Consider the following 14,117-nt stretch of genomic DNA (forward strand, 5'->3'; position numbering starts at 1 on the left):
ACCACAGACCTCCCCTGTAACATGTACCAGCTTCCACCATATGATTTTGCCCTCTATTTGGACCTACAGCTTTAATTGTTACATAAAATACAAAGGCTTTTGGAAATGAAAAGAAAATACAAGGAAGATCCTTTTGACGCTTATTGAATCACATAATAATAATGTCAGTTACTGTAATAAAACCCGGTTCTTATGGAGGACGTCTCATGAGTGGGTCTCAAAAATGTTATTGTCATTCTCCCCATTTTACAGAAAGGAGGAGCAGGGAGGCTAAGGAAGGTACCCGCCATGTCCAGCAGCAGAGGTGGGACAGGGCACAGGGGACCCCCAACAAAATAGAGGAAATCCAACAAACAGAGGAGACATTCTTTTCCTAACTTGTGATCTACAGACCTTCAGTGGTTTGTAAGGCCAAGGAACGTGGTCAGCCATTACTCTCTAGAACCACATTAAACAAGTTTTGATGGAGTTTGCCATTTAAATTTTAATCAAAGTCAAATAAGGAGGGCAAAAAGTCCTTGAGAAATTTGGACTTTGGGATTTTCTGTAGTCTATGTAACTTCATAATCACTTCCATAATTAGCCAGCGTTACTTGTAGACTTTTTTTTTTAAACCAATCCCTGTAAAGAGGAAAATGATGACCCAACATTGTACTTGCATTAGAAGTATTCTAATATAATGAGCAAAAACTGTAAATGCTTCAGAAGAACTGTGCTAAGAATGTCTTTCGCCCTGTTCTGTGTGTGCAGTTGCTATCCTGCTGAAGGACGATTATTTTGTCAGCGGTGCTGGGTTGCCGGGCAGATTCAAGGCAGAGAAAGTGGAGTTTCACTGGGGTCAAAGCAACGGATCGGCTGGCTCTGAGCACAGCATCAATGGCAAGAGGTTCCCTGTTGAGGTGAGTGGAAAGACATGCGCTTATGTTCTCGAAAAAAATAAAATCGGAATGTATTGCTGTAGTTTGAGACAACTGTGAAATAGGGCAATGTTTCCTTCAGTGAACATATCACTTTCAAGGCCCTTCCGGCTCTCGCAGCGCTCTATCTATCATCTCTTATGTGCTTTTGCAATGTCAGCTCTGAGCTCTGCTTTGCTAGCGTTGCCAGCTTTCACGTCCCATGGGTTAAGTTGCAAACAGCCACTTTTCTCGATTCTCCCATAAGCTTTTCATGTGTGGGAGGATCTCCTTGCAAATATCCACAAAGTGACCTCGTTGTCCTCCAAATCTTTTCTTTCCCATGATGCTGACAAACAAATAGCAGCAGTTTGGGAGCCGTCGTGCTGAGACCGCTGTCTTTCGTCGGTATTGCTTCCTCACAGATGTAAGGCCCTCTCTCTACCTGTATTCAGCTGCGGTGCCTTGCCTTGTGCTAACAGGACGTCTACATAGATCTGTGCAAACAGCCGTGCGTTTGCTCTGCCTGTGCAGGAGCCAGCTGGACCCGAGCCAGCCCCGGACTGCCAGCCGCCCAGCTATCATAGCAGAGCGCTGTGCCGCAGCGGGAGCAAGGTATCGGCTTGAGCACAGCACCCTGCGAACGCGGCCGTGTTCAGAGCACGGGGCTGGGCGGCTGTCTGCAGCTGACCGCAAGGACGTGCCTTTAGATGGCAGGGAGGGTCCCGGCGCCATGGGCTGCTGTGGAGCCTGGTGCGGTTGGGTCTTGGCTTGTGACTGATAGTCCTAGGTCACTCTGTCATCCGTGCAATGTTTTCCGTGTCAATAGAGTTTGTTGATACTTTTCACTCTGTATTCAAGGTTTTGCATGGTGAGATAAACCAGATGTTATCTGGGATTACCTTTGCCTGTCGGTAAGCAGATAAGCACTTTCAGACCGTGGCGTGTGGACATGAGCTGGGTGCGGGGAGCTGCGCTTGTCCAGAAAGCTCACGTGTGGGCAGAAATGGTTGTCTTGTGAGCTGGGTCTTGCGAGAACTTGATTCAGCCCCCAGCTTGCCATAATTCATCACGTGTGGCTTTAGCCAAGTCACATTTTTCAGGAGATGGGAAGGGGCTTCCAAAGCACAAAGAGAGGTTGTAATAGACTCTGGTGCATGACCAAAACCTCTGATTTTCACCTCCCTGCTCCAACTGCCCCATCACATAAGAATTAGAAGCCATTTTTTGTCTCCCAATTCTGAACCTGTACGTTGGATGTTCTGTGAGGCAGAGATTTTTTATCTTCTTTTTAACAAGCTTTTCCAACAGCTTCTAGCTTGATGTAGCTGTGATTTCTCACAAGGGTCCACCCCTGAACACATGGAGCAAAGGTCCAAACATTGTCATGCTGCCCTGTCTGTCTCAGTTGGCAATACTGATATTTGTAAACCTATTTCTGGGTGGCAGAAGGAGCACTCAGGAAGTCTACAGAGCCAGTCAACTCCTCTTCTGAAATTTCAGGGAGTGGAGATGGTAAAGGAGCCTGGGCCTTCTTGTTTGTGTCAGAAATAGTATTTCCACTTCACAAACCCTTTCTTATGATGCCAAGGCTATTTGATGCTGGCTTGATGAATGGAAGCTATTTTACTTTGGAAAAAAGCAAATTCTTAAGAAATAATTTTCCTTTGGTTTAAATATTCTTCATTTTCTTTTCAATTGGTTAGAATACTAATTTTTTTCTACTTTAAAAATGAAGGAAAAAAAAAAAAAAGACTGCCTTTCAGAATTTAGGTCACTTGTTTATGAATGCTGTGCAAAATAAATTGCTGTATCAGATAGATTTAGTGTTAATCCTAATAATGAAAATGTAATTTTCCAAGTGATTTGTATTTGTTGCAATGACATGAACCTCTGTTCTCTGGCCTTCCTGGGTATGATGGCATCAGCAGAATTCCCACAGCCTTTCCTTTACTATATTGTAAAGGAAGAGCAGTTTCCAAACCAAGCCTTTCCCTGTTGTGATGCTATCTACCTCCTACCCAAGAATTCCAGATTCCAGTCATGTGCTGAAAAGGATTTTCATGGGTGGATCTTGAAGGGTCCAGTAGGTCTAAGGTGATGAAACTGAGTCCTTCTTGCCAATACATGCAAAAACAGTCCTCATAGTTGGGGTTAGACCTCTCAAACAGTAACTGTACATGTATGCATGGTGGAGCATTTAATTTGTAATGCTAATTGTAGTTCAGCTTGCAACTGTCTGATGCAACCCTAATTGCTTGATGCTGGGAGATCTGTGCCAGAAATACTGTACTTCATTTGAGAAGTGGCATTTCTAGGAAGGCTGTAGAAAGGAAAAAACAAAATCCTATCCTACAGAAAGCAAAGCCCAAATCACTCTGATTATTCTGAGCTCGTGGACGTAGGTAAAGCTTTTAAGGAGCGTGCAGGTATTGGCATTCCAGGTCTGCAGCAGTTACAGTGGCGATGCAGCTGAAAGGAAACATTTTCTGAGTCTAATTGTGCAACCAGATGTGGACTATGCAAAACCCATTAGTTCCAAAGCACATCCCAAGGGAACGCGGATAGATCAGCTTCATCCATAGACTGTGCTCTGTGCACATGAAGTTTAGACTTTTTTTCCTCTGGGAAACAAAGTGCTTGCTGGTAGTCTTTTTTCTTGAAGAGGATTCAGAAACTAATTAGAAATGTCAGATATAATACAGAGCATTACTGGTTGACCATGTTGTTTGGTTTTTATTATTACAACTAATGTGTCAGATGGTAAGGCTGTCTACGTTAATTGGTTTCCTTCATTGAAGCCCATCTGGATCATATTTTTTTGTGATTTATACGTTAAATTAGTCGGTAAGATATATGAGAACATCCTTTTGTTTCCTGCTTTAAAGGCGTGTTGGATCAAAGGCGTATTATCTTGCAGTACTTTTATGCATATGTAGCATATTGTGATTCCTTTTCAAAGCATGGCATATGTAATTGTATTCTTTCATTATGTGGTCTTGATAGCTTATTTATTGATTAGATTTTCCTTGGTGATACTTGAGCCTTATGAAGCCATTATGAGCTTGGCCGTCTCTGACGTACTCATGAACAGATATGTCCACGTACTTCAAACTTTCATCTGCAGCCAGGTTCCAGTTTGATACCAGGCCTGGTCAGCATTGGCCTGAAGTTTCTTTTTCCCTCCTTCTTGCCATTTTAGCACCATCATCTGGGTGAGGCCAGGAACTAGTGCTGTGATGCTGAAGATTAAAGCAATACCATTAGCGTATTGCTGTGTGAGTGGAGCGTGAATCCTAATGAGGACGCGGGCTCTGTGCCAGTTTAGAAAAAGTCTCTCTCCTTTTTTCTTCAAGTTAAGAAAAGTTTTTAACACTGCATTCTCTAAATTTTAATGAATTGCTGACTCCTTTGTATTTTGTTATTGTTCTTCTCCACTATAATTACTCAGGTTTTTCTTTTTCTTTCTGGAGTCGAAGCAGTATAAATGAACATGCAAACACTAGAAACCATTTAAATGATGAAGTGACAAAATTAAAATAAAGAAGATGAGCTTCCCTCAGGCCAGGAGGGAACCCAGGTTCCCCTCATTAGAGCCAAGAGGAGTAATTGCAGTGCTTTAATCTCCAGTGTCACCGCACCGGTTACCAGCCCTGCCTGCGCAGAGCTTGCGGCAGGCAGGGCACGCCACGTGGGCTGCCTGCTAGGGGGGAAACCCGGCGCCTGACATCTCATAGGCGAGCGAACAGCTGACGTGGCAGTGCTCGCCTGTGCTGTGCTGGAGGAGTTGGGTACCACCGTCCCAGCATAACTGTGATTTTTTTGAGCGGCTTCTTACTCATTTTTATGCAAAATGCTGATTATTTCTGTGAAGAGCAGAAATCAGAAGAGTGATTTTAATCATGACTGTGTTAATTTGATGTGAGCTTTGGCTGTTTATGAGCTTTCTCTTTAATGGTGCTAATTGTCAGTTATAATGTGAACACCATTATACAGTAATATACAGTAATTTATTTAGTAAATGAGAATCTTATTCCAAGGACCATACTGCAATATGCCATAGAGACCTCATCCCTTTAATCTTACATGAACAAACTTGCACCGTCTAGGCCAAATTGGTAATAGGAACATCAGCTTGGCTGCTGAAATAGCAATGTCATTTCGTACCCACAAGTGCCAACATGCATGTTTTTGGAGATCTTGAGTTCTTCTCCATTAAAAAAAAAAAAACCACAAAAAAAAACCCAAACAAAAAAAACCCCCAACAAAACCCCCAAAACCATCCCAGCAGAAAATGAAGAGCTAACACCCTTGCTTGTTGATTAACAAGCTTTTACGTTATGTTGATAGATTCATTTTACTAAATTATTATTACAAAACAATCATTTGCATTAACAATTCTTGCTCTTCTTTAAGCGTGTTTCTTAGAAGACTTTCCAGGTTCTAATGGTGTCTTTGTTCTTGCTACTTCTTTGATTCTCTTTGTTTTCCCTTTGAATATACATACTAACTTCAGCGTGGTCTAGATCTACAGCTAGTTGCTCTAACATGAATGCTCAGATCTCCTTGCCAAAGTTTACCACTGTGTGCTATCCTACCTCTCATTATATCACTTAAATTCTGATGTTTTATATTATCACAGGCAGAAGACAATCAATGTCATTAATGTAGAAGAAATGTGTGGTATTCAGTGCACAAAAACCTTTACTACAGGGAATAAACTGAGACCAGTCAATGGTTTTTTGGTGTTTTTTTTGTTGTTGTTCCATCCTGAATGTTAAGTCTTTCTATCACACCTGGAGTCGTCTACAGTATATGTCTAGCCTTTTGTCCACCTGTGGATGGCAGGGGATATTTACTTTTTAATGTTAGAATTGGGGTCTTTTCTGTTCTTTAGTTTTACTCTTGGTACATTTGTAAGTCTGTTTAGATTTGTGCATGCTTTTTGACATTAAAAAATGAATGTATCACAGTATGTTTTCTTGATATACAGGAGAGAACTAACACCCTATGTTTCTGTGTTGCAGCTGGGTTTATTATTTCTGGCATCCAGCACATCTGGTAATTGTAATTTTGCAAAGATCTCTGGTGTTGGCTTCAAGCACAAGTAAAGACTAATTGTGAAATAGGGAGCCAGCGTTGGTTTTATTTCCTTATATTTCGTTTACTAGTTGCTCTTCAAATTTCCTTGCCTCCATCTGGCAGGATGTAGCAAAGTAGAAGTCAATAAATGATGGAGGGACCTAAAGAGGACCACTGGGAATATATCACAGTGAGAGACTTTGACTGTCTGAAGTAATTTTACTGTAATATTCTCTCCAAGGACCAAATCCACATTTATTGGGGGATACTTAGAGCTCCCAGTGACTTTGATAGGAGGTGTGCTGGTGAAACTCTGAGTGAGGATTTGGGTCCATACTCATGCTGTCTGCACTGTAGAGTGTCCAGGGAATTTAGCATGCACTGCTTCTTCCGTCTACATGTCTTACAGCACCCCTGACTTAATCATTCAGACAAGGAGATGGCTTGGGGATTTTCACATTTAATTTTTTTTTCTTTTTTTTTTTCAAACTGACACTTAGCTTGGTTTTTTCAGTCTGTTTTCTGTCTCCCCTTTCCCCACAGTCTTCGGGGGTCCAGATAGCCATAAAATACTCTAAAAATACAAGATGCTAAAAAGTCAAAACCGCTGCTCTGTCTTATCTCCAGTAAAGTAAGATTTTACTCCAGGAGTCTCCAGACTTTACTCCTCTTTGCTCTTCACCGCTTTTAAAACTTGTTCAGGTTTCTTATCATCAGGAAATCAGTGTGTCATAATTTTAAAACGTAAAATGGATGGATATATTGAGCACATGGCTGAGTTTCCATCATGTTGCACTGTGAAGACCGTGAGCAGAGCAAGTTAAACATCATCTTGTAACTGTCTGGTTTACTGTTTTATTTTCCTTAGTGTAGCTGATACACTGTCTCCTCACAGTTGTCTTTAGTGCCTCCCATATACTGACAGGAGAGTCAGTTGAGACTTTAATTAATGACTTTATTGCAATCAAGGTTCCATTTTAGTGCAGAATGCTTCATCTTGTAGTAGTGAAATATTTAGTCTCCATCTGGCTGAACTTTTCTGTGAATGCCCCGTGATAATTAAGAAGAAACATGAAAGGATGATCTGAAATTAAAATATGTTTAGTGGAGGGGTTAGCGTATCTTGGGACTGTTCCTGTAGAGATCCAGACAAAATTTAGGGACGTACCAGCAGTTTGGTTTTATGGCAGCATCTTCCTGCTGCCTGCCAGGCCCCAGTAATTTCTAGAGTGAGTTGCAAATGTTACAATGCATCCAGAGTTTTATTTTGAAACAACTATCCAGTAACATGAACCAGATATAACTCTTTTCACGTTGGCTGGGAATGTCCTGCTTTCCCCAAAGGATTTCCACTGTCTTGTCGAAAAGGTCGGAGGCAGTAGCACTACACTGCAATTACAGTATGTTAATGATGAGCTAAGGGTTGTACATTCCTCTTAACATAAATCCCTGATTTTCTACATGATTAATTGGAATCTGGAAAGACTGACAAGGAGAAGGAGGATCAGATGGGGTGAAAATAAGAGATAAGAGGCTGACAGCCAGCTCTTGTTGTAAAGGAGAGTTATTTTGAATAGGAGGAAAAAATCAATACAAAGGTTGGAGAATTTGACAGAGTTATAAGAGCTACTTTAATGAAAGGTAGCAGATTCAATAGGATTGTTACTTGAAATGTGGGATTGTCTGAGTTAGAAAAATGGGACTGTCTCTCCCCAGCTGTAAAGGTGAGCTTTACGTGCTGAGCTTACTGGGTACTTAGGCCACTGGATTTACTGGCATTCACTGTGGGCACTCAGTGTGGCAAGAAAAGGGAAAGAATATATGTATGGTAGCTTGCTAAATTCTGTTCTTCTGGAATACTTACTTGATTATAGGAGGAGAAGGAAGAGGATAGCAGGTGATAGGTATTTCTGCTGCTTCACCATGTTAGGTAGCTACCATGTCAGAGTATACAGCAGGCTTCTGCAAGGTGAAGTGTTTCATTATGAGGAGGTGACTTCATTTGGCCTTAGCTGTAAGGAACAGGCTAGGACTTTGATAGACTCGAAGGGACACTTATCAGGAGCTCTTCTCTGACATGTCCATGTCAGCCTCCTTACCCCAGCAGTGATGGTGAGAGGTGAGCACAGGTAGGGAGGCTGTGCGTGGAGGCTTTCTAACTCAGGTTAGAGGTGAGGAGTCAACTGAACCTCAGCATCCCTCTGTGCAAACACGTCTTGGCCAGAAGCACTACTTCGTTTAGTATGGCTAGATGCGGGTGCTTCAGTAATGCTGCGGAAAGAAACTTGTTCCTGCAGCTATTAAGAGGGTTATTTTATTGCTCTCAGTGGAAATGGCCACCTCAGTCTTAAACAGGGAGCCAAGTTTTCCAAAATTGCTCACAGCTTTTTAAGTTTGGGAACTTAGATGCAGAAAGGCAATTTTTTCAGTCAAATGCACAGCCATGAAGCGCGTGAGGCTTACAGAGAGGTGAGCTGCAGGCCAGTCAAGCGTCCCTGGGCTGCGGGCCCTGAGCATCTGTAAGGGTGCACCAAGTGTGTAGGTCGGGTCTGTTTGCATGCCATACTGTGCCAGGTCGGCTGTACACAAGGGTCCTGGGGCATTGGTTAAAAACACGTGAAGTTTGGTAAGTGCTCAGCACTGCCTCTTTCCATCAGGCAAGTCTAACAGTCCTGGGACTTTGGGACGTCTTTCCCTGGAGATGTATGACCCTGCGTAGTTACTCCAGTAGGCCCTCTGGAAATAACAAAGATAGATAACATTTGGCAAACAAAAAAAGAAACATTGCACAAATGTGTTAAGAAGTGATAATGTTTCCTTGGCACACAAAAAATCAAAACAAAACCTTAATGTAGTTAATGGGCTTGTTGGTAGCTTGTCGGCCAGTATTTCCCATGGAAGTCATTTCACTGGGTCTCAAACAGTGGGAATAGATTTCATCAATGTTAATCATGATTTAAGGCAGCAAGCAGGAAATGATTTAAATTGTCTATTATACTGGTGCTTTACTGATTGCATTTTTGTTTTTTGAGGTTTGGGTTTTTGGGGTTTTTTTAAGAATTCTAAACAGTTGCTATAATTTCACGCTAAGAGAATAAATTACGTCAGCCATGTTTTTCGCAGTTAGAAATCTTGGTACATTTATTCAGGTTGTACTTCTTTTTTCTGTTCTATCACATTAAAGAACTGTTTTCTAAGGGATGATGACCAAAAGCTTGTGTAAACCAGAAAGGAAGATGCATCTTGCTGTCTAGTTATTCATGTGTCCAAAAAGGTTTTCATTAAAATTGATTTTATAATGTGGGTGACTGAAAGGCTTTTTAAATCTAGGGGGAGACAGGCTGTGAAATGCATTCACTGCGGACTGCGCTGATCAGTAGTATCATATTTACATTCTTGCCCTCCCACCTGAATCCCTCTGCTGTTTCTTATATTAAGTTTAAAAGCTCTTTGGGACAAAGAATGTCTCTTTGCTGGGTTTGTGCTGCACCTGCCCCAGTGGAATTCCTGTTCTGGGATACAGCAGTGCTGCTGCTATAACCGCAGGCTTTGCAGGGATGAATTGCTTTGTTTTTTCGATGGTAAAGCTTCACATGATGTAAGAGATCAGGCAGCAATATGAGTGTAGTCCCAGTTATTTCCCCAGTTCACAGGCATTGTATTTCCAGACAGGATGGGAAGGTTAACTGAAGTTGAAAAAGGATCTAAAACACAGCAAGAGTTTACTGTCTGGTAGAAATGAAATAACAATCAAGTGGTTGAAAATGAGAAAAAAAGGTATGTGTTTGCTCATGCTTTGAGACACACAGCACTCATCTTTCTGTAAAGAAAAAACAATTTGGGGAAAATAGTTGTATCCCTGAATACGTGTGTCCTCTTGCTCCCTATTTTTCTACCCAGCTTAAGCAAAATTCTGTATTCTCTAATTAGTTGGGCTTTTCAGCACATGCCTCGAAAGGCTTATAATGTCCTTTTCTATCACCATCCCATCTAGGCTAGCTGTCCTCAGGGGGGGCTTTCCTTTATCCTCTGGCTTCAGAGAGGAGGCAAAGCCGGCTCGTATTTCCAGGAAATCTCAGCCCCTTCTGTTTCCTGCCTGCAGCTGCCTCCAGCGCGCTCACTGCCTGGGCAGGAAAGCGTTTGTTATCGTATCCCTCAAAGAGGACTTGGGTATCGTTGTCCATTGACCATTCAGGAGGTTTTTTTTATAAAACATAGCTCCTGATCTACACATGTGTAAGAAATACAAATTTTGGCTTCCCACCAGAATTAGAAATAGCGTTACCAGGTGGGAAAGAGCTTTTCCCACTGCAGTGGGCTAACAGTTTGTTAATAGTTTATTCAAGGACAGAAAATGGTACCTGGTCTGCCAAAAGAGCGTTAGTTTCTCCAGAGGGGACTGTTAATTGTCCGGGAAAAGAAGACTGAAAGTGTCTCCCAAATAATTTAAGGATGAATCATTCTTCTCTGGGACTGGGGGCAAATTTTGTTTTTGAACAGACTCTCAGACACCAAATAAAGGGCGGAGAGGCAACCTTGCTCACCCCGGGTGGTGAACGTAACTTGAGAATTAAAAACACGCATTAGCACAAGATCTATCACACATTTGTTATGGAAGGGCGAGAGATCTTTGGGATTTGATCATGCCAGGGATGAATTAAATTTCTTGAATTTTGTCATTTTTGTCTTTATAGAGCTTTTAACTACATTCTGTGTTTTGAAGTTCATGCCTGCAACACTGCTTGTGTTTGCTCTTTACCTTAACCAGATTGCTGTAAGGGTGATTTTAGTTGATTTTTATTTCTACGTCAAGCCCTTCCATTCCTTCAGCGTGGTAGTGCCTACAACTAAGATAACAAATTCAGTGCTCAATGCCTGCCTGCAACGCTCAAGGGTTTTCAAAGAGAGCAGATTTAACTTTTTAAAATGCAAAACTACCCACCGATGAGTAGCCAAGTTACAAAATTCATTCAAAAAGAAGAGGAAACCTCTTTTCTTTAGTTTCTCATCACCCTTGGTTGAGCGGGAAATTCTATTCTCCTTTCTCTGAGGTCTAGATCCTCTTAGGGCAGGCTAGTGCTCTTGAGGAGAAGGTGGCTTGCTGAGAGTTGAGTGACACATTTAATCTTGTGGTGGCACGTACCAGGCAGGACCATAATATCTCTTAAGAAAAAGAAATGTCATTACATCCAGTTCAAAATAGGAGATTGGCGATAACAGGAAGGTTTTAAAAAAGATTCATTTGGAATGCTTTGCTTGAGAGGTCTCATTCTGTTTGGGAGGCAGGAACGTGAGCGCTCACTTAATGAGCTGCATTCAAAAGATGAAATTTCAAGAGAGTAAAGGTAAAACCCATTCTTTCCTGAATGTAAATGGAGGCCCCCATCCTCAGATCCATAGTTGTGTCTTTCTCCTCAACCTCATCTAATATTCTCCTTGCTCCCTGTTTAACTAGGAAAAATTTTAGGGGCCTTTGCTCCAGGAAATACCCGAAGTAGATGCCTTCAATCATATCAGTCACTGATGTTAAACCACATGCTGTTTACTAAGTAATGCTGAAAGCTACATGCTGTTGTTGCTGGCATACCATTTATGAAAGGCCTGTTAGCCCTCCCACTGAACCATATGGTGATTTATCAGACAGTTTAGTAGTAGCAAAACCAAGACCCAAATTGGTCAAAACTAAAACCGGATATTCCTTATGCTGCCTCTGATAAAATGTTCCCATTCCTATTCCCTTTGTAGTATAGGGGATGTGCGTGCTGAGCTGCGTGTCCCCTTACCGGGCGTAGCCTGGAAGGGAGTTGCTGTTTTTCCAGGGTACAGGATTACGATCTTCCAAGTTAGTCTTTCAAGAAACTGAAAACAGCAATTTCTGGATGCTTGCAGCTCAAACAGCTGTTGTGTTGGTCCATTTTAAAGAAAAGAATTATGAAATATATATGAAACATATGAAAGCTCAAGTGTGGGGCTCAGCTCTGAGGAGTTTGAAGGTGAGACCGTGTAAGAGGAAATTAATGTTTTCTGTAGAAGAAAAGCAAGCTCTCATTTCAAAGAAAGCTTCCTAGCAAACCGTATTGGCCTGCTTAACACTTGAGGTAGCAAAACATCCACATGTGATCTCTGACATAATATTGCTGCATTATTAGCAGAGTTAGTTCAGATGTTTTCCCATCATGATCAAGTAAGATAGAAATGGAAAACATTTTGGTAACACTGCAAGGAATAATTTGGCAGCAGTCAGAAGTTGGAACTGGAAAAGGGCAGTAGGAGAGAAATAATTAGCAAGGATAATTTTCAGCCCTTGACAACCCGGCATGTCTTTCTAGCAGCGAATGGATTCACCTGACACCCAGAGATAGCCATCTGATGATAGCACTCATAAGATCAATACATCGATACTTTATCCTTGAAACAGTATTTAAAGTCTGTTCTTAGGTTCATTTCTTTACTTGTGTAAAGTTATAGCAATCTGGGATTTGAGATAATGCATTCATTACAGTCTTATCGGCCCTTCTTCATTTACTGTATTTTAATGCATCTACCGTGATTGCTGAGGAAGGATGCTCAGTGAACTTAATCTGTTTATGCTTTAAAAAGAAAGGATGCTCAAAAGATTAAAATGGGGCCTCATACAGAACAGGTTTGAGAGTTTGCAGTGCTTACCTCTTGCACAAAACGCCCTGCCATTGTATTTCGAACGTAAAGCTTCCGTGGTGCTGGCTCTGCAGACCTCATGGCGAGGAGAGGAGGGGGAGCTCGGCACAGCTGAGATTTTGCTTTTGTAGATTGAGATTCTGCCCAGGCTCTTGCATGGCTAATAATGCCAAAATGTCGCTGGGTTAAACTTAATGCTGCTTCTTTCTGTTAATGTGTCTCGCTGGTCCACATCTCTTCGCGTTGTGGGGAATTATTTGTGGGATTGTGATGCATTCCCCAGGACACAGAAATAGCGGGTGCACGCTTGAAATAATGCTCATGCAGATAAGCACCCCGTACGTAAGTACAGCGAGAGATTTAGATCTGTTTCCTCTGTATAGACTCCCCAGATTCCCCCAAATGCATGCATTTTGGAAGAATTTAAACGGGACTGGAAATTTTATTTTTAGTGAGTGCTGCTGTGAAGGACAGGAGACATTCAGCAGGGCGGTATCGTTTCCGTGATTGCACCACGTGTATGTTCTGTCTCTAGCAAGAGAGAAGCTCATGTTGACAAAGACCCATTTATCTAACAACATCAACAACAAAGAAATCCTTTTTCTGATAAAGACCGGAAAGATCAGTGACTGCCCTCTGAGAGCCTGGGAGGAATTATTCCTACCTCTGTCTCTTGGTATTGACAGGTGCTTTACTGCGGCAGCCTGAGGGGCCGGTGCCATCCCCGCTGCGCCACCGCCGGCCTTGCCGGTGCGTGGAAAGTTCAGCACTTTCAAACTGGTGGGTTTTGTTCGTTTTAAGCAGATTATGGCGTGAAAGATGGAAGAGGAGATCAGAACTGGCAGGAAGCTGTGATTTGAATAGGACCTTCAATTTGACACATGTTATGTCCTTAAGAGAGGAGTCGGCGCCCGGTTTTTGTTGACAGGTGTGGCGACGGCCTTGAGGGATGATGGGCACTTCAGCGAATCGCTAAATTGATTTGATAATCAGTAAGTGAATTTGCTAAGAGCGGGTACTACGTGCCTTCTTTGGGGCTTGGTTAACCTAGTGACAGCTTGTTTTAAATGTACTAGGAGGTTTTAGTTTATTTTTCCTTCTCTTTTCTCGGCGAGAGCTCTACACAGAGTTACTGCCAAATAAAAGAAGCCATTTCTCCTCTTTGGCTGTAAAACTAACCTGAAGACTACCAGACCTTGCTTTTACAAAGGAGCTGCTGTCCCAGGTTAAACTCTCTCCATTTTCTCCAGATACGCCCAGATAGCGGTGATCGTCATCGTCAGGTCTGTGATGTTTATGTCCCCTCGACAGGGCTATAGTGTTTCATCACCGCTGCCCTCTCTAGGTGGAGAGCGTCGGCATTGCAGGTAGCCTTTGACTCGCTAGGAGCCTTTTATAACTGCCTTGCTCTGGTTTCCAGCTGCTCTTTCCCAGCCGGTCCAGTAACCCGTGGACTTTCCCTCCGCCTGGAGCACAAAGCGG

General features: G+C 42.3%; 1 protein-coding gene across 1 annotated transcript in view; it reads left to right on the top strand.

The window, feature by feature from the left end:
- The window catches only part of PTPRG (protein tyrosine phosphatase, receptor type, G), a gene marked incomplete at its 5' end in the record, with an annotated part of 319,745 nt that overhangs the window by 133,049 nt on the left and 172,579 nt on the right, over window positions 1-14,117 (top strand). The window contains one exon of the mRNA XM_009329498.1: window positions 751-899. Coding sequence (XP_009327773.1) covers window positions 751-899 — 149 coding nt within the window. The remainder of the gene's footprint in view (window positions 1-750; window positions 900-14,117) is intronic.

The sequence above is a fragment of the Pygoscelis adeliae genome, unplaced genomic scaffold (assembly GCF_000699105.1).
Source record: "Pygoscelis adeliae isolate BGI_AS28 unplaced genomic scaffold, ASM69910v1 Scaffold148, whole genome shotgun sequence".
In the NCBI taxonomy this organism is placed as follows: domain Eukaryota; kingdom Metazoa; phylum Chordata; class Aves; order Sphenisciformes; family Spheniscidae; genus Pygoscelis; species Pygoscelis adeliae.